Source organism: Taudactylus pleione, unplaced genomic scaffold (genome assembly GCF_031769625.1).
Source record: "Taudactylus pleione unplaced genomic scaffold, aTauple2 ptg000366l, whole genome shotgun sequence".
Taxonomy (NCBI): domain Eukaryota; kingdom Metazoa; phylum Chordata; class Amphibia; order Anura; family Myobatrachidae; genus Taudactylus; species Taudactylus pleione.
In genome coordinates, this window is record NW_028284767.1 from 1,931,709 (window position 1) to 1,953,500 (window position 21,792).

Sequence of the window (21,792 nt, forward strand, 5' to 3'; positions counted from 1 at the left end):
CACATCACACCTCATATTGCTCATATTACTCACACCACACCTCCTTCCACCCACATCACACCTCATATTGCTCATACCACTCACACCACACCTTTTCTCACTCACACCTCATACTGCTCATACCACTCACATCAAACTTCTTCCCACTCACATCACATCTAAGATCGCTCATACCACTTACACCACACCTCTTCCCACTCACATCACACCTCATACCGCTCATACAACTCACACCAAACCTCTTCCCACTCACATCACACCTCATATTGCTCATACCACTTACACCACACCTCTTTTACTCACATCACACCTCATATCGCTCATACCACTCACAACACACCTTTTTTACTCACATCACACCTTAAACCGCTCATACCACTCACACCACACCTCTTCCCACTCACACCACACCTCATATTGCTCACATTACTCACACCACACCTCTTCCCACTCACATCACACCTCATATTGCTCATATTACTCACACCACACCTCTTCCCACTCACATCTCACCTCATATTGCTCATATTACTCACACCACACCTCCTTCCACCCACATCACGCCTCATATTGCTCATACCACTCACACCACACCTTTTCTCACTCACACCTCATACTGCTCATACCACTCACATCAAACTTCTTCCCACTCACATCACATCTGAGATCGCTCATACCACTTACACCACACCTCTTCCCACTCACATCACACCTCATACCGCTCATACAACTCACACCAGACCTCTTCCCACTCACATTACACCTCATATTGCTCATACCACTTACACCACACCTCTTTTACTCACATCACACCTCATACCGCTCATACCACTCACAACACACCTTTTTTACTCACATCACACCTTAAACCGCTCATACCACTCACACCACACCTCTTCCCACTCACACCACACCTCATATTGCTCACATTACTCACACCACACCTCTTACCACTCACATCACACCTCATATTGCTCATATTACTCACACCACACCTCCTTCCACCCACATCACACCTCATATTGCTCATACCACTCACACCACACCTTTTCTCACTCACACTTCATACCGCTCATACCACTCACATCAAACTTCTTCCCACTCACATCACATCTCAGATCGCTCATACCACTTACACCACACCTCTTCCCACTCACATCACACCTCATACCGCTCATACCACTCACACCAAACCTCTTTCCACTCACATCACACCTCATATTGCTCATACCACTTACACCACACCTCTTTTACTCACATCACACCTCATACCGCTCATACCACTCACACCACACCTCATACCACTCGGATCACTCGCACCACACCTCTTCCCACTCACATAAAACATTTTCTCACTCACGTCTCTTCCTGCCAACACCACACCACATACAACTCACACCACACCTCTTCCCACTCACATCACACCTTTTCTCCTTCATACCTCTTCCTGCTAACACCACACCTCATACCACTCACACCACACCTTCCCACTCACATCACACCTTTTCTCACTCATGTTTCTTCCTGCTAACATCACACCTCATACCTCTCACACCACACCTCTTCTTGCTGATATTCCTCTTCCCAATCACAATACACCTCTACCTGCTCACACCACACCTTTTCCGCTCACATTGCTGCCATTTAAAGCTGAAGGTAATTTATTTGCCAGTTCTATATGATAGATCTGGCAGAGCCACTGGAAAAATGGCTGCATGTAACAGCTAATGGAGGTTTGGTTAAGGAGAATGAAGTCTAAGGTGGTAGTGTGGCTCTAAGATATAAGTCAGAAAGATAAAATATGTTTTATATATGTAATATATTTCCTGAATCAAGTTTGCAAGTAATGGTATCTTAGTCTAGGTTTAATTACTTTTCTAGTTATTTACCATTTCATTCATCACTTCCCTCGCTCTGCTGATTATGCCAGTGGCATTCCATGCAAATTAAATATAGGAGACAGATTCATCAAATACAATTTAAAAATACATTGTGAGGATTTGTGAATCTTTAAAATTAGCTGTATTCAAGCATTATTATGGCCTAAAAATAAATAGAAACTGGTGAAACAAATACTCAATACAAATGCACAGCTCTGTATTGCACACATTGCTCCAAAACTCCCTATCTTTGTTATAAAACAAAAGGGCACCTTTAAATTTAGTAACTTATGGCATCACCTTTAGATGTATTGATTACAAGCTAACATTACTTGCTGTGTATTGTTCCTGGACATTGTCTTGCGAGTATTTTGGTCCAATCCTCATTACAGAACTGAACAGAATAGATATTTTTGGCCAGGGATGCATGTATTGCTTTGTAGGGTAAAAAAAATATTTAGCAAGGTTGAATCGGTCATATAAAAAGGCTAAATATCTTGTGCTTTAACTTCTTATCTATATATGTACTGTGCTTTAACTTCTCATCTAACCAGTACTTGTATGTATAGTTACTATTGTATGTGGTTATGCTGTTTTATCAAAATTCCATTTCATCCCACATTTGCATACTCTACATTCTTTCATAGTCTTTCCCGTTATAATCCCAAATTCTTAATTACCTGAACATATTGTAACTACTGTATTACACTGATTACATTACTACTACCAAAGTGCAAAACTTTTGTGTAGACTATTGCCATACAGAAAACTGAAAAGAGATTGTGTAGCACTAATGTTGGAGCTGTGTTGATAACTGAAGTTTTATTATTTTTAAGGGGTCTATTTACTAAGCAGTGTTAGGAGACAGAGTGAAAAGTGATAAGAAAGTGATAAGGTGCCAACCAATCAGCTCCCAACTGTCATCTCACAGGCTGTGTTTGAAAAATGACAGTTGGGAGCTGATTGGCTGGCACCTTATCACTTTCTTATCACTTTTCACTCTGTCTCCTAACACTGCTTAGTAAATAGACCCCTAAGTGATTTAAAGGACATGGGATTTTTAAATTTAACATTGTTTCTGTGTATTTCTAATTAGTCTTGCACATACCTCATAGTTACTGTGTTGGATTGTTTTAATTATTTGACTTACAGGGGTCTGTCTTTTTCCAAAACTGTATCACAAAACTAATACACACTTATTAAACAAAAGTATTACACAGTTTCTTCTTTTGGTGATTTAAGTGAATGATCATTCTTGGGAATAGAATCAGTAGTGGTTTTTGTAAAAATAGGAAAAGGTGTGTTGTTTTGTGCACTAAAAAGTAACTGTGTTAACTTATTATTAGTCTAATAAGATTATCTAAGTGGCATAACCAAGAGGAGGATCAGGTTGTCAAAGGATTTTATGCTGTAGGTCACAAACATTTTTCCACCGTTATAGATCCCCTGTCACTAAGAGGTTTGGGAACAGGTTGGAGTACACTATTATCATATTTTGTTTCTATTATTAACACATATTTACTTTTCAAATAAATAAAGTGTTTATCGTGTTAAAGAGAGATTCTGTTTAAGTAAGATGCATTTTGAGTTTCATTGATCTTAAGTGTCATACAACTTTACCTCTAGCATATAGAAACATCTGTTGCAAGATGCAACCGTCATCATCATGAACTCATAAACTTGCACCAGGCCTCTGGGATGTGCAAAATAATCACCTTGAACAGCATTTCTTAAAGGTGTGATGGATCAAAATTAGATATAGCTATAAGGGGTATGTACCGAGCATACACATGAACACCTCTGACCAACCCTGCCAAGAGCAAGTGTATTCAGGGGTAAAATGGATTCACGGCTTTCTCTAATCCAGGCCATGAATGTTTTATTAATAGATAATGCACATTCCATTGTTTTGTTGCTGTAATCACCTCTCCAGCTGCAGTTTCCTTGTTCATGAGGTGCTCCGAGCCAATCCCATTTTCACTGCCAAAATGCAGCATCACCTCTTCAAGACGATGGTTATACAACAGAGGACCGCCTGAAATATTAACCGGCTGCTGCTTGTCGAGGCGAAATGAAACATGCCGCCCTGTGTTATACATTGTTCCACTGACCTGCAATAGAATATTCATAATTAAAACACCATCATAAGTAGCTGTAGCTTCATACTGTTTAGCAATGTCTTTTGTAAACAGAATGTCAAGGATAATCTAGAGCACAGTGCACATATCAGCACTTTAATTGTTAATTAGTTTCTTACGTTTGTTCATGGGGTAAATGTAAATTGCCCTTGGCATCAATTGTTTAACTCAGCCCAGGTTAATTCAGTCAGGAAGCCAGCAAACATCTCTGGGTGAAATCTTTGTCGTCTCTATGTGCCTGTCATGTGCACAAATCGACTGAACTTACTGATTTGACAGCAAAGTGTGAATTGGCTCCTCCGCAGTGATTATGACAGAAATAGGCCATAACATCTTGCAAACTTGAGGCACAAAAGATAATCCACTACATGCCAGAAGCATATTGTATCTTAAACTTCAATATGGCAAATCATTCTGTGTAAAGAGAATGATACAGTAAATGTTAAATGTAAATTGTGGTCTATAGTGACATATTTTCTCTAAAGCTGTGAAGACATTTTCAATATTGAAAATGTTCAGATAAGTGTTCTATGTCTTCTTCCTTCCCACAAGTGTGTCATTGAAGGACTACAGATGCCAAATCAAAAGCTACTAGGTACATTCTAATATTTAACATCAGTTCTATTTCCCTGCCAATTACTGCAAGAACACTGAAGATCATGTTCTCAAGCCATTAAAAATAGCAGTTGCAGTAGCATATCATATGTTATTGGCTGAACTCTAGGAGCAACCTACCCATGTTCCATTTTGTTAATTGATTCAAGATCCTTGAACAGGCCAAGAGCTCACAAATCGTTTAGCGTATCTCTAGCTAATGGATTTATTATTTGGTTGCATTTTTCAGTTATCGGACACTACACAGAAGTATCAATTCTATTGATAATAAAAGCCTGTACTATTGAATGACCTTTAGAAATCAATGCATATGCATTTATCAAACCAACCAGAGACTTTCAGCCTTTCACACATGCTGTAGCAGAAAATCCTTTGAACATACAGTATGCATTACTACTCACCACTCTGAACATTATATTACAAGTTAATCGTTTCACAAAGTTTCATAAATGACTCTTAAAACATATTTGTATAGGGAAATTTAGATAATTTGTTGGTTTGGTCAACTTAAGCACATGTGGAGAATGTCTGCATACTTTAAAGTATCCTCTCTAAAAAAAAACTGCTGGTGATAAAGATCTTAAAAATTATAAATATCTTGTGTTAGCCATTTTCTGTAGAAGCCTGTTATACTCTGTATATACAGGGTAGTTCTGTCTTGTATACTGCCACCTTTCCATGTTGTTGCAGTCTGTGGCTATTCACTGCCGGAGTGAGCGTGATTACTGAGATAGTGATGTAAGTAGGACAGTAGGAGAAAGATAATAAAAAAATGCTCTTCCTCTCCTGCACCTAGAGCACCAGTGAGTCACCATACTACATTGACTACATGAAGGATCTTAGGAGACTTCTGTCACCCTCACTTATACTTCAATCAATTATTGCAGTCTGTCTAGTGATGAAGGTTCTAGTTGAGGTAGGGAGAGGTATGATGGGCTCCAGGCAGCTTGGTGAGAAAGTCTACTGTGTAATCCTAAGAGTGGTGCCACCTGAGACTTAATTTGGTGATAGGATTTTTTTTGAGCAGATGAAATGAGTTGGGACAACTTTTTTGTTATTTGATCCAAGTTCTGGATGAATTGTATTTTAATATCAGCTAATCTGTTTTTATTATTTTCAATATGTGCAGATTACTTATCCTCCTTAATTTAACCTTAATAAATTTGTGTGACAATTTTACACTACTTGGCTAATTTGCTGTCATTACATATACCCTTGGATATCTGAGGGGTCTTTTGCAAGCTGTGAGAACTTTCAGATGTCCATTAAAGATTCACAGATAAGTTTTTTTCACTCAGTTCTTTTGTAGGTATGAGGCTAATCTTTATGCACATCACATTATGGCATACCAAAATAGTACATCTAGATGGTGCCTATCATGCAATCAATTTTAATATTCCTTTCTGCTAGATGGACAGCTGGTTTATTTTAAGCCAGGATGTTACATAAATATATATAATAACTGAGCAGAAAGTGCTTATATGGGGATTGAACACCAGATATATATATATATATATATATATATATATACTGTAAATATATATCAATAAATATATATATATCAATAAATTTAATAGTATATATATATATATATATATATATATATATACTATTAAAGGGACTCGGCATAGATTGGGTCACATCAGTCCGTCCCCACTTTCCCCAGCTTCCCCCCACAGTCTGCTCATGGCTCACGCCCAACACCCACCCCCCTCCCTTGCGTGCTCTGCTTTGTTCCCTCACATAATCTCCCTGCTTTTGGCAGTGGGCCATCCTTCTCTTCTGCAGTACTTGGTCTGCCCCATCTCTCTCGCAGTGGCCGTTGTAGGGGCACATGTGTGCTGGAACACACTTTACAGAGATAAATAAATCTATACATACATATATATAGACAAAAGCCTCTATATTTCAAGAGTAAACATGCCAAATGTAGCCAACATGGAATAACCATTTTCTTAGCTTCACCAAGGAACTGCTGGAATCTGAGTCACCATGAGCATCACAATTCAATGCAGGCAACTTCCTCCTGCACTGTAAGTTTACTGGTACAGTACATCATTCAATGTCTCTGCCCCCTGTCACCCATAGCAACGCTGCCAGTAAAATGCTGATTATTCCTCTTGCATGGATGGGTCAATCATTTTAAAAGAATGCTGGAATTCTCTTTTAAGATACTTAATTATATCATTTTAAATGTTTGCCAATGTACTGTACAGTAGTTTTATCAGAGAATAAGGGGTTAATGTATTAACATCTAATCATATGAACATACACTGCATTCAGATTGAGCTCACTTCCCCTGAACTAAAATGCCATATAACACTGTTCCTGCTTATTCTACAACTATAAAAATACAGTTCTCTTATGAAGTACCTGCTTTCCTTCCATGCTCAGTCTTAGTGGGGACAGAAAGGGGTCAAAAATTATTTGACTGGTGTTAATGTTAATCGGAGATTGTCGCTTGCCGATGGTACATAAATTCCATGCAGAGTTCACCAGACCCCAGAATGCTGGACCTAAAGTAAATAGAATTAATAATGTTAATTCATTTAGTATAACACTGTGTTTTAGTGTAATCAATTTTAATCTGCACAAATCACCATGAAGAAACATTTTCTGAATAATAGTAAATACAATTTACAGTACCTTGCTACGTATTACTGACACAAGCGTTTGTGTTCATTTTACTTTTATATTCTGTCTACTGTACATTGTTTCATCTGGGCTTTCTTGGCTTCTACAAGTTGTATCCTTGTTCAGTATAGGGGATGGAACAGACTCAGAAGCACTTTACCACAATCAATATGAGGGGGCAGGTGGTTCACGAAAATGGCTCCTGGAGCAGGGTATGATGGGCTGGGTTGGACTGGCTGACCATGTGTGAATTAGAGTCCATGGAGGTGGAGCGAGGTGCAAGAAGCCTTGTGATAATGAAGAGACACTGGTTTGTTTATTAAACTGAATCTGCACCTTTTGTTATTTAAGAAATCTACACTGCAAAATACTATTTTATATATATATATATATATAGAGAGAGAGAGAGAGAGAGAGAGAGAGAGAGAGAGAGAGAGAGTTTATCTGTCCAAAAAATCCTCTACTGTGTCTGAGGCTGCTGCATCCCAAGAAGACCTCTTTGTTCTAAGTGTTCAGATGAGTAACGCAGTGTACATAACTGTTCTGTGTGCGGTGGTATCCTCTCATCATCTGCACCCCAAAACAATTCTCACAAAGGGGATCTGTTCCTCCAAGTACATGAAAACAGTTGCCAGTGTTGTTTGTATATAAAAAAGATATTAGTGCAAAAATAATTGCATAGTGTGTTTTTCTTCCAGTGTAAGCAACGGTGTGTGTGGTGGCATCTAACTATCATCTTGCACCCCAAAACAATTTAAGTATAAAAAATAATTTCTTGCTGGTATCAAAAATAAAACCAATTATAGATCAGATGGTAGAAGAGCAGAAGCAGTAACCCAGTACTAGCGTTATGGCTGCTGCCAGTCATGATAGTACTTCAACATCTACTAAAGGTGGTCAAGGGGAAAGAAGGGTTAACAAAGTTCACCTGAAATAAGAAAGGGCACCTGAAATCTAACCAGTATTTCACAATGTTAAAGAAAAAACATCATCTCTAGCAATAATGGGAAAATTTACTGCCGAAAAACTTAATGTTCAACAATTATTCAGGATGTGAGTTATACCTATATCTGCGCAACCTAACAATCTTGCAGCCCCAATTAACACAAAAAGAAGTAACACCAACTTCAATATACATATAAAACAAAAATGAATGTTCTTGGATGGAGCTTATTGTTAATAAAAGATGCCTGGTATAAATAAGAATGGTAATAATAGATTACCCAATACTTTCAAGGAAATAGCAATTTCATTTATTCCACAATAAAATAATAAACATTAAAAGAACTTAAAAACCATCCAAATTATGTACAAATAATAACAAACAGAGGAGTAAGGTTCCAATTGACAGCCTCCCACCAAATTTCGACTTTGCAGTGGGAATATAGCAGAAGGTCCCGGGTTCACCAGCTCGGCACCACCGCAGAGGGCTTTACAAAGTCCAAGTAGCCTGGGTCTCAAAGACTCCCTCTGGTTCACATGCGGTCACTTCCTGATATGCATTACGGATCGCCAAGGATCCTTCCTAAGGCAAAAGTGGCATGTGACCTAAACAAGATTGGTATTTATACCCTTAGGTTGTCGCTGATTGGGGCTTCAATTCCCGCTCCTGTGTCCAAGACCAGACGTCGTAACTACAGCACTTCCGATCCATACCGGTAGTTATTTGCATTCCAAAGTCCGAGAATTCCGGAGGAACCGGAAGTTCATGCGTTCCAAATTGCGGCCATCTTTTTTTCTTGATCCACCACTGATTTAAATCCATTACTAGAAAATAGATATTGGAGTCTAGCTGCAGCCATTTTGTTAGAGCCTTCTTTTAGAAGCAGTTATATCAAGCGGTGTTGTATAAAACCCAAGCAAGGATACATCAATTACTCTTTTTCTTTCAAAGATGGCAGACTTGTTTTGAAGACTACTTGTGGTGTATGGTGTTTTTGTGTTCCACCGGATAAAACTATACTGTACTTTGTATTCCGGCAGTGTTCATCCCTCTACCGGCAGAACATTGTGCGTTAAAAAGTGGGAGGCACATATAGAAACCATTGTAATTCCTACACCGTTCACCTGATTTGGATGTAATTACCCTCAAATTAAATCTGAAAGTCTGCAGTTAAAGCTCATCTTGTTTGTTTCATTTGAAAGCCATTGTGGTGGTGAATAGAGGCCAAAATATGAAAATTCTGTCAATGTCCCAATATTTATGCACCTGACTGTATATACAAATTTTTAGTTTAAAAATTCTGTATGTTGCTCCCCAAAAAACTAACATTCATCACTACTTACCTGGTCCCTCCCCATCATCTACATGTTGTTGGGGTCAATTAGGCCTATGGGCAGACTTCTTTTGTACTGTAATCAGAAGGTATTTTTCTTGAATATTTGTAAAAAAACCAATGAGACCATATTTGATTCGGACTTTAAAAATGAACTAAATCTAATTAAACCAAAGACCATTGAGTATTGTGTACAACATGTCCTTGCTGGTCTGTTTTTCAAGGTTTAAAATTAACACACAATTACGTGTATGCATTTTTTATGAATATGTGGAAATCATTTATGAAATTTATTGATACATATATTCCGGGATTTAGACAATGATTTAATATATTTTACTTTATTTAAATGAAGTTTCTGCTGATACTGTAGACGTGTAGTGTTAGGTGCCATTAAGTACTGTACCATTAGCACATTACATTTTGGTTGAAAAAAATGAGAAGTGGAAATAAAGTTTGCAACACAAAAATAGTTTCTGACAATCAGTCCTTTTTACATGCTATTCAGTCATTTTTACTGAATGTGAAGTCTAACTTTCTTAACCAGTTCCTATTCAGCTGTTGTGGAACAACAAGTGCCAGCATGCCTTTCAACAATTATTTATAGTTATTAGGTCGAGTTCAAAATGATTACAAGGTGTCTGGCAATGCTGGACTAGGTTGTGTTACAACACCAGAATAAGCCTTATTTTTATTTCCCTATACTACACAATGCATATGACTAAATTATACATTTTTGAAGAATTACTAAAAATTTTTACAAATGCTATGCAACTGGGCACTTGCAGAAATTTCTACATACACACATGCATGTTGCTAAACGTGAACAATGTAAAGTAATTATGGCTAAAGAAACAATTCCTGGAACTTAACTGGTTAGCTTAGCATGTAGGCCAGAAAGCAAGGAGAATTTTTGAGTTACTATGCAATTTTCATAACATACAGTATCAGACAGACCTCTCATAATTTACATTTGGGATACATTTTTATTAAATGCCAACACCCACCTGCAGAGCTGTATGTTTTTGGCACAATTCACATATAATTGCAAAAATGTTATATATTTAACAAACTCAATTGTTCTTGTAGTTTTAAAACATACATTACTAAACAAAACACACAGTATCAAAGATATAAAGGAGAAAAATTTTTCAAATAAAATACCTGGCTGCCTATGCTGATTAGTGTCCTGCACATATGTCCGAAGCACAACTTCAGGTGAGATCAAGACCTTCAGTGACTCCTCATAATCAAGGAAGGTGGCAATATGGGGGGAGCCTCCACCTGTCCCAGCTGCTGATTTGGCCTCCTTCCTCATCTTTGCCTTTACCCGGACAATTGCTTTTTGCAGATATTGACTGTCCAGCGCACAGATCCCTCGGCATTGACGAACGCCACCACCTTCTCCCATATGATGTTTTTGCGCCTAGTGCTGACATGTGCCGACTCCCAACCAAACAGCTTCCAGAGGTGATTCATGACCTCCGTGACCAAGGCCATATTCGTTGCAAAAGAAAATTTCACATTGCGGTCTGTCCTGGTCCTGATGTAGGTCTGTCCTTCCCTACACTCTCTGCCTCAGAGGAGTGCGAATCCTGGGCTGCCACGTCCTCCTTTTCACTACCCCCTGCCCCTGACATTATACACTGAACAAATAACACTTAAAATGAAAGACAGACAAACAAACTCTTATACTACCACCACACACAGCACCCACACACACACACTCGTACAAACAAACAATGACAATAGACTGAAATAAAAACAAAGACAGAAAAAGTGACAGACATTGAAATAACATCACAACAAAGAGACAAGACAACTTTCATACACAATACAGCACTCAGAAATTGCAAAATACACTACTCACCAACAAAACTCCACTAACCACTAACCTTTCCCTACTCTGGATGGTTTGGGGCTGTTTTATCTGGCTCAGACATGTCTGTCCCACTCTCACACTTTCTACCAATCATAAACAACTTATGTGCACTCCCGTATTCTTCCTAAAGTGACTGCAATAGATAAACCCTGATCGCAACCAAATCACTGAAATTTACAGGAGTGTTTCCGAAGTCGCAAGTAAAACACAGTTCACATATACAAATACATACACCATGGTTATGTGAAAAACAGTTGCTTAGTAAATTTCCAGATATATGTGGATCGATCCGATCCATGTTGAAACTTGGATAAACATGGGTCCAACACGATTCTTAGTAAATTTACCCCTGCCAGTCTAAGGCAGATGATTCCTTTAGTTAAAATACTGGAAAAACAGCTAGAGAAACAAAGTACAGTATGTTGGACTTGTAGATCAAGTTCTCTATTCCCTTCACCAGGACCAACGGGTTTGCAATATCTTGCAATTGGATCACTACATTTTGGCAACCTTGCTAGATCCTAGGTTTAAATCATGCATAATATCTTTCTTTCCAACTGATATAGATCTTAAGAAAAGCAAAGGACACCTTGAGAGCAAATTGGCAGCTCAAGTGGCACATGATGACATCTCCAGCTTCAGTTTCTTCTGCAAATGCTGCTGACAGGAATAGACTTACCTCTCCCAAGAGACCCACTAATGGGGATGTTTCAACTCAATCCGCCAAAGTTATACACTATTATGACATCTGGCCAGGCTTCAAAGAATTGGCCAAAATCATTGACACCTCTACCGTTACTCAATCTAATGCAGTAAACATCTATAGAGTGGCGGAGGATTATTTTAATAACAATGTACAAATAAGCATGTAACATAGTCCCTTTGAATACTGGGAGAAAAAAGGGAATTTGGAGCCCCTTGTACAAACTAGCTTTATTTTACTTAAGCTGCCCACCCTCCAGTGTGTACTTGGAAAGAGTGTTTAGTACAGCCGGGAACCTTGTGAGTGATTGTCATAGGAGGCTACTTCCTAACAATTGGAAAAAACTGTTGTTCATATACAGTACATTAAATACCAATTCTAAGATGATGACCTTTGCTGCCAATTACAACAAACTACAGATCTGTGATGGTGGATTCCAGTGGGAATGAGCTAATATTGTGTGATAATGAAGGTGAGGATGTTAATGACATCTTCAGACTGTAGACATGATTAACAACACTATTAGCCACCTTAAGTCTATTGCTAGCTTTATTTGTGCGGGCCAAACAACCAAGCACTTCAGCCACAAATGTGGCAGTCCCTGTCATTGAAGTGCTTGGTTTGTTAAGCTATGCATGTCCTTTTTAATATACAACACAATGGTGGGTGGGAGGGCCCAATGACAATTCCATACTGCATCACTTTTCATTATGTGTTTTGCCAAAATTGTGTGTATTTGACAAGCAGTGTATATTACTGTACTTTACTGAGGCGTTCATGTTCTTTTGTATCTTGCAATGCCATCCATTACCAGCTTCTCATCCAGTTGTATAAGCCCCATTTCCTGGAGCTTCTCAGCAGACACAGACAGGTATCATCAAATCATATAATCATATAATTAATAATGATTCACTTTGACTAGGCTGTTACTCTCCCTCGAATCCTGAGGCCTATGTTTTGCAGTTTGTATTCAGTTTCCACTTCAAAGATCTCCTTGGGATTTGGATATTTGTTCTTTAGAAGTTTTTTCCATTTCTCTGCTTTATTTATTAACTCTAATCATTAAATTAATCAATCAACAAAACAATTTCTTGCAGATTCATGTTTTTTTAATGGTTTGCTCCATTTATCAATTTATATATATATATATAAGTATATATATATACTGTTATATTCTGCCATCAATCAATCAATTGATCAATCAATCAACCTCATTTGAATTTTGGATACTTGTTTTGGGATAGTGTTTTACATTTCTCTGATTTTTTTATCATTAAATTATTAACACTAATCAATCAATTAATCAAGCAATCAATCAATTTCATTTGGATTCTTGTTTTTTTAATGGTTTGTTCCATTTAGAATTTTTTTATATTTAGTTATATTCTGTAATCAATTAATAAATCAATTAATAAATCAATCAATCAATTACTCAATCAAGCAATGCTTTACCCTGCTTCCACTAAGTACTCTATCTTCATTTATCTGTGCTGGCATTGGGACTATGACCTAGTTCTTGATGAATGAAAACATTTTATTGTATTATGTACTGTAGTTTATATTAAACTGTCACCATGTCTGCCACTGCAGTGCCACTATGGTTTCTAGATGTATTATATTCTTTTTTAAACTGCCATGTGGTTATGCTGAAACCAAAATTGTGAGCTATGAGGTGGTCAAAACTGACTTAAAATTAGGAAATTAATGTTATTGAGGTTAGTAATAAAAACAGGCCCAAATACAAATAATTTTAGCTGTTTTTATATATGTTTTAAAGAAATCCAGGTCCAAAATCAAAAACTTTGAGAGGTCCGTGCATATCTGTAGTTATTAGTTATTATACATGGAAGTTTTCTATTATTTAGCTACCATTATAGCTAAAAACACAGTTGAAGCCATAATCAATAAGTGAGAAATAGATTGGGCAGTTGTATAATCCAGGTGTGTGAGAGCCGGAAAGATTATTATACAAATCCAAAATCAGTACAAGGAATGTTATACAAAACCAGTATAAAATATGTGCAAAGGAATTCAAGCAGTTATTCAGGAATGCTGGTTTAAGACACAATAATCTGTCAATTAGTTGATGCATTTATATATCCTTTCTACGAGAATGCAGCTAGAGATTGACTACAGTCTAGAAGTGTACAATAAAGTAATCTGGACATGCTTTAGGCTACATTAATCAAAAACAAGCTTCCCTAAGTAACTAACTGAGATAAACAAGTGTCCCAGAGGATAGAACAATGTTATTGAAACTCACAAGACCAGGCACAAACGCATGGCAGTTTAAAAGAATATAGCACAGATGAAACATTGCGGCAAAGGAGTGGCAGAAATGATTATTATTATTATTATTGTTTATTAATAAGATGCCACAGCGCCTTACAAAGTACATAAACAAATAAGTGACTTACAGTACAATACAATGCAGGACAAGCATATGGATAATATACAATGCTACATGGGGACCATAACACACAAATAAGCTACTGAGCATAAGCAACAAAGTGTTAGGTGCCCTAGTGGGGAGTTTGAAGTAGATGAAAATAAAGTAAGGAGAAGCACAAGAGGGTAGAGGGCCCTGCTTGCAAGAGCTTACATTCTAAAGGGGAGGGGCAGACAAACAGGCGTGACACAGATGGGGTAGACAGGGAAGGAGGAGCATTTAGCAGTAAGTTAGGATGAGAGCTGGAAGGCTTTGATGAAGTAGTGGGTCTTCAGAGCCCATTTCAAAGATTGTAGAGAGGTGGAGAGTCAGATGGGGAGAGGGAGAGGGGGAGAGGGAGAGAGTACCAAAAATGGGGAGCAGCATAGGCAAAATCTTGGAGGTGGGAGTGGGAGGAAGTAATCGGTTGGCATAAGAGGCAATGTGCATTTGTTGAATGAAGAGGGCGGCAGGAGAGTGAAGGTGAAGATGAGGTCAGAGATGTAAATGGGAGATGCCAGTATTATAAACTATGTGATGACCCAAGTGCCCCCCCCCCAGCTTGTACTATCCCTGCAGCTTGGGTCATCCCAAAATCGTGTACTTTTTACAGTATGTTCCTGCTTTCCAGTGTATAAGGGCAGGAAGGACAGACAATCAGGAGAGGGCCCGGCTGAGGCAGCTCACTATGTGTGAGTGGAACTTGGCCCATTATAATGCAGATGGAGTGTGTGTGCATCACAGGTTTTTGTGCCTATCAGTGTATAATATCTCTAAAGCCTGATATGTTACATACAAGATGCATGATGTTATAATGTGTGGTAAGGATGCAGGGGGAGACATCCCCCTCCCACTGGAATGTATAGGAAGCCAGGTATCTCTTTATGCCTGCTGAAATCCCCCACAGCTGAATGGCATGTGACATCACAAATGACTATGAGGAGTTAACAGTGACTGGTTTTATTGCTCTAATAAGCTAAATCCTCTTGTCAATGTGATGGGGTGGTCTTTGTCCAAAGGGGTCTAGGCCAGACACATGGGCACCGGAATCCTCTCCTCTGGAGTGAGGTAAGACAAGACCACTAACTGTACAGAGCATTCAAATCATCCAATAGTAGGGCTCAGAGGTGTGACCTCATGGTGGGAAATAGCAAACTGAGGATTTACAGGGAGAGTTCTGATTTGAGATAGGAGTGGAGTTCCTAGCCGGAGGGGCAGGACACAGGCAGGGCTGGTCACAGAAGTCGGGAGATCCTGCCAGCCTGCCATCCGTGGACCTGGCTACATGGAGGAGGTCTGGCAAAGGATACGCAGCCAATGCGTAGACTGGTTGGCACGCCCTGCTCCTGGTGGGCAGTGGACAATCAGGCCTAGCACAGACAGAGAAGCCATTTCCCTGAGAAGCATGGAGACACACAGCAGCCTAGCTCAGGCATAGCGATTCCCCCCCAGCCCAGGATGGTAAGCGTGATGCAGCAAATGTTCCCACTTCTAATACTAAGGGGCCTCTGCTATAGGGACATGTGTGTGGGGTCCCCAAAGTTTAGCTGATACTACTGGCAATTCTGTATATATTGTATATTAGTTTGTAGTTGCTGTTTTTACATTACTATAGAGTGTGTTTAAAATAAAGGTAACATTGTACCTTTGCTATTGTGTCATTCCTGTGTGATCCAAAGGGACTCATAAAGGAACCGGGGTACTGTGCAAGGTGCTGAAGGGCAATAGGGCAAAAATAATGCACGTGTAAACCAGTGTCCTACAAACTATACAACCCTATAGAATTTTTCATTACTCAAGAGCTAATAGCCTAAAATTAAGAGCCTAGTAGACAATATTATCTATTATCAAAACACTTTGCAACACACCAAATCACAGGTCCCAGGCCAATACAGGAGATTGAAGCTAGAGTAACAGTTTAGTAATAAAGATACAAATTAGTTAATCTGTTGAATTCTTTATTTTCAATAAAAGTTTACATTTGCCATCACTGTTTAAATGTATTTTATAGGAGCATAGTGCTGATAATAGCATGGAGACATGTAACCTTGCCTTCGAACAGTCAGAATTTTGGTTTGTATTAATATAATTTTGATTCAGGGCCAGAACCACCAGTAGAGTACTATAATATACAGTGCCTATCCAACACACACAATCTTGGAAAAATCCATAATGAAAAGTGGTGCACAATGGAATTATCCTTTGGCCCCCAACCCACCCTTATGCTGCCTATTAAAAAGGACATGCACAGTTTAACAAACCAAGCACTTTAGCAACCGGGACTGACACTTTTGTTGCTAAAGTGCTTGGTTGTTTTTGCCTCCACAAAAACAAGCTTAATCATGTCTACAGTTGGAAGATGACATTATCATCCTCACCCTTATCAGTGCTATGGATATCATAATCACACAATATTAGCTTATGCCCACTGGAACTCACCATTACAGAAATAATTGTACTTTGTTGTAATTGGCGGCAAAGGTTTTCCTCTTAAAATTTGTAGTTCATTTTGATGAATTCAAGTTTTTAAAAACATTTTGCCAATATCCTCCATTTTTTTGTTGTTTACAGTATCAGATTGAATCACAGAAGAGGTGTTAATATATGTGGACAAGTTTTTTAAATCTGACCAGATGTCATTATGTTTCAAACTGAGTTGACTCATCATCATCATCATCCCAAGTGATTCTCTTAGAATTGTCAGTTTCTTGCAGGCAGTAGCATGTGCAGGAGAAATTGAAGCAGGAGATATTGTGTCATGTGCAACTTGAACTGACATCTTGCTCGCAAGGAACTCTATGCATCTCTTAAGATCGGTGTCAGTTGGAAAGAAAGACATTATATACAACTTAAACCTATGATCAAGCATGGTTGCCAAAATGTACAGATCCAATTGCAAGATGTTTCAAATCCTTTGGTCCTGGCAAAGTGAATAATAACTTGATCTACAAGTCCAATATACTTTTCTGGTCATACACGGGAGATATATTTGTCCCAGGTTTCTGACCTACTGTATGTGTATTAAACCCCAGGAAAATGTCTGATTGCAAAACAGACTTGATAATGTTTGGGCTTTAGTAAAAGCCAGATAAGGGTTCCTGGGATTATGGATGGAGAGTGAGGGCAGGTTTTATCCATTAGGCCCATTTTGGGTCTTCAGGTCTTTAGCCTGAGAACAGGCTAATTAGTACTTGCACATGTAAGAGGCAGATAAAAGTGTGTCAGGGGTTTTACTCAGTGTCTCACTACTTGGGGGAAAACAGGCAGCAGACATTGTGACTCAATGACCATGAGTACTGTGCATATGCCTGTATTTGTGGTCGAGGCATTAGGTCCTATCATGATTGAGATGTTTGTTTAGTTAGAACCCAGACGGGTTGGGATTTTATGATTTATTTTTACTGCACAATAAACTAGCTTTGGCAAATTGCACAGAAACCCTGGACTGATGTGTCGTTTCCTGCCTGCTGTGTGTTTGGAAGTGCCCATCTACCCCAGGAGAGGACTCCCCCACCTTGATCGTATTACAATAGTCTTAACAAAAAATTTGACAAAACATTATTATGAAGGGGTATATTAAAATTTGTTTTTCACTACTTTCATAACTAAGCGATAAGGAAAATTATGCAAGATAATTTATGAAGATTTCTTTTTTTTATTGAAATCAAACTTTTTTTTATTTATTTTTTGCTGCCAAAGCAAATGTAAAAACCTAATTTTCTTGTGCTTATGACGTAATTCGGTTTAGGTGTATCTGAATGTACTCCTTACATAAACCTGTCACTAAGGGCAGAGTAAGTTGTATGTTAGGATGTTTGCTATGTGCGCAAATACACTATTTTTAAGTCTGAACTTTTTAATGCTTACGTTTTTGAACATATATTCATCCAACTCAGAACAAGCCCCAGATATTTGTCTTCAAGTCACAGTGACAGAACTCACACAGTAAATTATATAAGAAAGTCTGTAAATTTGAATGATCCATCTCTTGAAATGTGATATATGAGCTGCATTTTTAAAACATTTTCCTACAGATAAATTCATAATAATATATTCCAATGATTGAGTATGGCAAGGTTTCTAAGCACAAGCGTATAGGACCTGTCCAGGCCAGGCAACTTCTGCTGCTATAATTATCTCAGTTGAGCTTCAGAATCAACTGTCAGAGCTTTAACTCTCTTCCCTCATCTGATCAATGTCCAGAGTTAACTGTCACTGCTGCAACTCTCTCTGCTAATCTTCTGTATGTCCAAAATGACACCTAGCTCAGCTCCTGGATCATATGTCAGCTGTCATCACTGCTTCTCTCTCTATTTATGTGCTGAAGGTCACAGGTCAATCTAGCAGCGACTTTCTGCACTCAGCTGCTGAGTGCCCTATGTATTAAAAATGTCATTTAAAAGGAGATTATTTGGTTCGAGTAGTGAAGGGCCAGAGCTGGCCTAGCAAGCAGGATGAGGACCGCTGAAGCTCAAATAATTCATAGACAGGGGAATAGGACCTGTGAGAAGTATATGTGGTGATTTTGTGTAAATATTCGTGTGCCTGTAGTGATATAAAATGAGGATTTTGGAATATTCTGGCAGCCATTTAAATTTAATTTGCAGTGAAATATCGAAAGCAACAATCCCTATGTATTGTGATCTTACCAGCAGGGTCATATGACTTCTTTGTATGTTATTATGCAGTCTTGTTTTGTTACTATTTTGTTTCTAATTGTAAACGCACAACGGAATATGCTTGTGCTATATAATTAACTGCTAATAATAGTAATAATAATTATTATCATGATGCCTGTCTTGCCTAATCATTTTATATTGATTAATTAATTTTACTGTATATATTAAGGGGTTAACCCATTTTGGTCACAGATGTACATTTTAATTGCCGATCATATAGTGTCTTCTATGAAGATCATGTTAATATGTTTTTGTGTTAACTAGCTCACACAAAGCCATTAAGTTAAATCTGCTCAATGGCTGACAAGGCCACCAGTACATCCTGTGTCATATACAGTACAGTAACAGTAACCTGAGGTTGTGTTTGTGTTAAAACTTAAAATAATGCTCTTTGTTGGATATAAAGATTATTTGTTAAAGATATATTTACTTTATTGGAAGTTGATTAATATGTCTTTTACTGGGTTTGACTAGACCCTGCTTTTCCATCAAGTCTGAAATGATGATCAGCTCTGCTAGAACCAGCCACAATGCCAATAACAGACTAAAGGTGGCATTGCAACGTCAACGTTGACAACTGCTTCATGTTAAGCTGGGTACACATCAGTGCCGGCTCTTGAGATGGGGCTGCAGCACAGTCCAAAATTCAAATAGGGAAGCTACATCAACTGTGAGTGGTTCCGGTCCAGCAATGATTGGCAGCATTTGGTATGGCAGTTGGTATAACTCCCCTATTTGAATTTTGGACTGTGCTGCAGCCCCACCTCTGAAGTCACCACTGGGACACATTAAACGATATTTGTACCCAGCGATCCGACGGGCGACTGCATGGGTGACGGGCCTATATATCGGGTGGCCCCTGTCACATCCCGCTGCATGGGGTCGTCAGTTGCATCGTCAGATTGAGCTGCATGTATGACTGACCTGACGATGTGACTGATGACCTAAGCATGCATGGCCCGACATAGAACATACACATTAGACGATATTGACAATATATTGGACAGATCTGTTGGAACAGCCGAAATATCATCTATGTGTACCCAGCTTTAGGATCCACTGCAATACTAAAGTTGGGATCTCTTTTCTCTGCTGTTGTGACAAAGTATGGTTTGCTTGTATGTCGATTTTGGCTTCGTTACCCATGTTTATACATAATTCATCCCATGAAGTTTACTTTTATATCCTCTTAGGACTAAGCAGCATAGCTGGTTGAGGTGTTTTTCTGACAGCTACCCCAGCCAAGTGGATCTCTCATGAGAACATACAGCAATGTCTTATTCTTTATAACAAAGTTACCCTGAAGTGTTGTTTGTGTAAAGCTCGGTACATATTAGACGATATATGATAATAAAATTAGGTATATTTAATGTGCGCAAAATCTGCTGCCTCCCTGTTGTGCAGAATCAGAATCTCACCACACTCTTAACCAAAAACACACAGTGAAAAAAATCTGGACACAAGGTGGGATATACAACAAATGTATAAATATACTTAATAAAATACTTAATAAAAAATATATCTTTCTCTTCCCACCTTAACTTCTCACAAAGTGTCTATTCAACAAGCAGGGGGATCAAACATAAATATATGTGTACTCTACTTAAATGCAGGGTATAATTTAGAAGCTCATCAAGGTTTCCTTGCACGATTCTCAGATCTCCACCAACGCATATCAATGGTTCAATCCTAACATAAAATTCCAAAAAAAGGGAGAATGAACCTGGTGTAAATGTGGGGAATTAAATATATATAACAAAGATCATCAGAAAAAAATGCAAAAAAATGCAAACATAAAATGGCTATAAGCGCAGTCTAGGTTGATGGAAAAAATGACCTGGTATAGTACAGCAATGAAGTCCGGAAATCCACCACCCATCCAAGGAAGTCACAAATGGTAACTGTATAAAAGTCCCATTTCACCGATGCGTTTCGATCTGCTCCTGCAGATCTTTTTCAAGGTGTCAGAGATTCCCACCTTGTTATATATATTAAATTCATCACATTTACACCAGCTTCATTCTCCCTTTCTCCCTTGTAAGAAGAAGAGGTGGGAGGAGTAACATACCTAGATGTAATTGCCCCCACTTGCTAGCTTGTGAGTTGGGGTACGCTATTATCTAGACAATTTGGGAAACTGCAGTTAAGATTGAAAGAACTACTTACATCTTCAACAATTACTAAAAACTTTTTTTGTCTCTTTATGTGTTTAATTTTCATGTATAACATGGAGAACATCATGATGGTTTGAACGCTACATAAAGGAATCTTAAAATCATTACAACAAACCTCCAGAACAAACATAGTTTTTGAAACATTAGAAAGGACTAAGTATTTTTTGACGATATATCGCCTGATATATCATTTTGACATGGATTGGAATGATATATTGGGCATATCATCTAATGTGTACCTGCGATTGTGTGCTCCCATGGGTCATCAGCGACTTCGTCACAGCAGATCTGACCCTTCCGGTGGCTGACAGCATGCTCCTAGATGCGGCCATTGGATGATATATACAGTAGCGCCGTTGCATACTATATGATTCTATTTGTGT

General features: G+C 38.4%; 1 protein-coding gene across 1 annotated transcript in view; it reads right to left on the reverse strand.

The window, feature by feature from the left end:
* CA11 (carbonic anhydrase 11 (inactive)) overlaps positions 1–21,792 on the reverse strand; it is a 371,774-nt gene that overhangs the window by 66,241 nt on the left and 283,741 nt on the right. Inside the window, exons 3-4 of the mRNA XM_088444469.1 lie at positions 7,007–7,149; positions 3,806–3,991 (exon numbers count right to left, since the gene is read on the reverse strand). Of these exons, the coding sequence (XP_088300595.1) occupies positions 3,806–3,991; positions 7,007–7,149 (329 nt within the window). The remainder of the gene's footprint in view (positions 1–3,805; positions 3,992–7,006; positions 7,150–21,792) is intronic.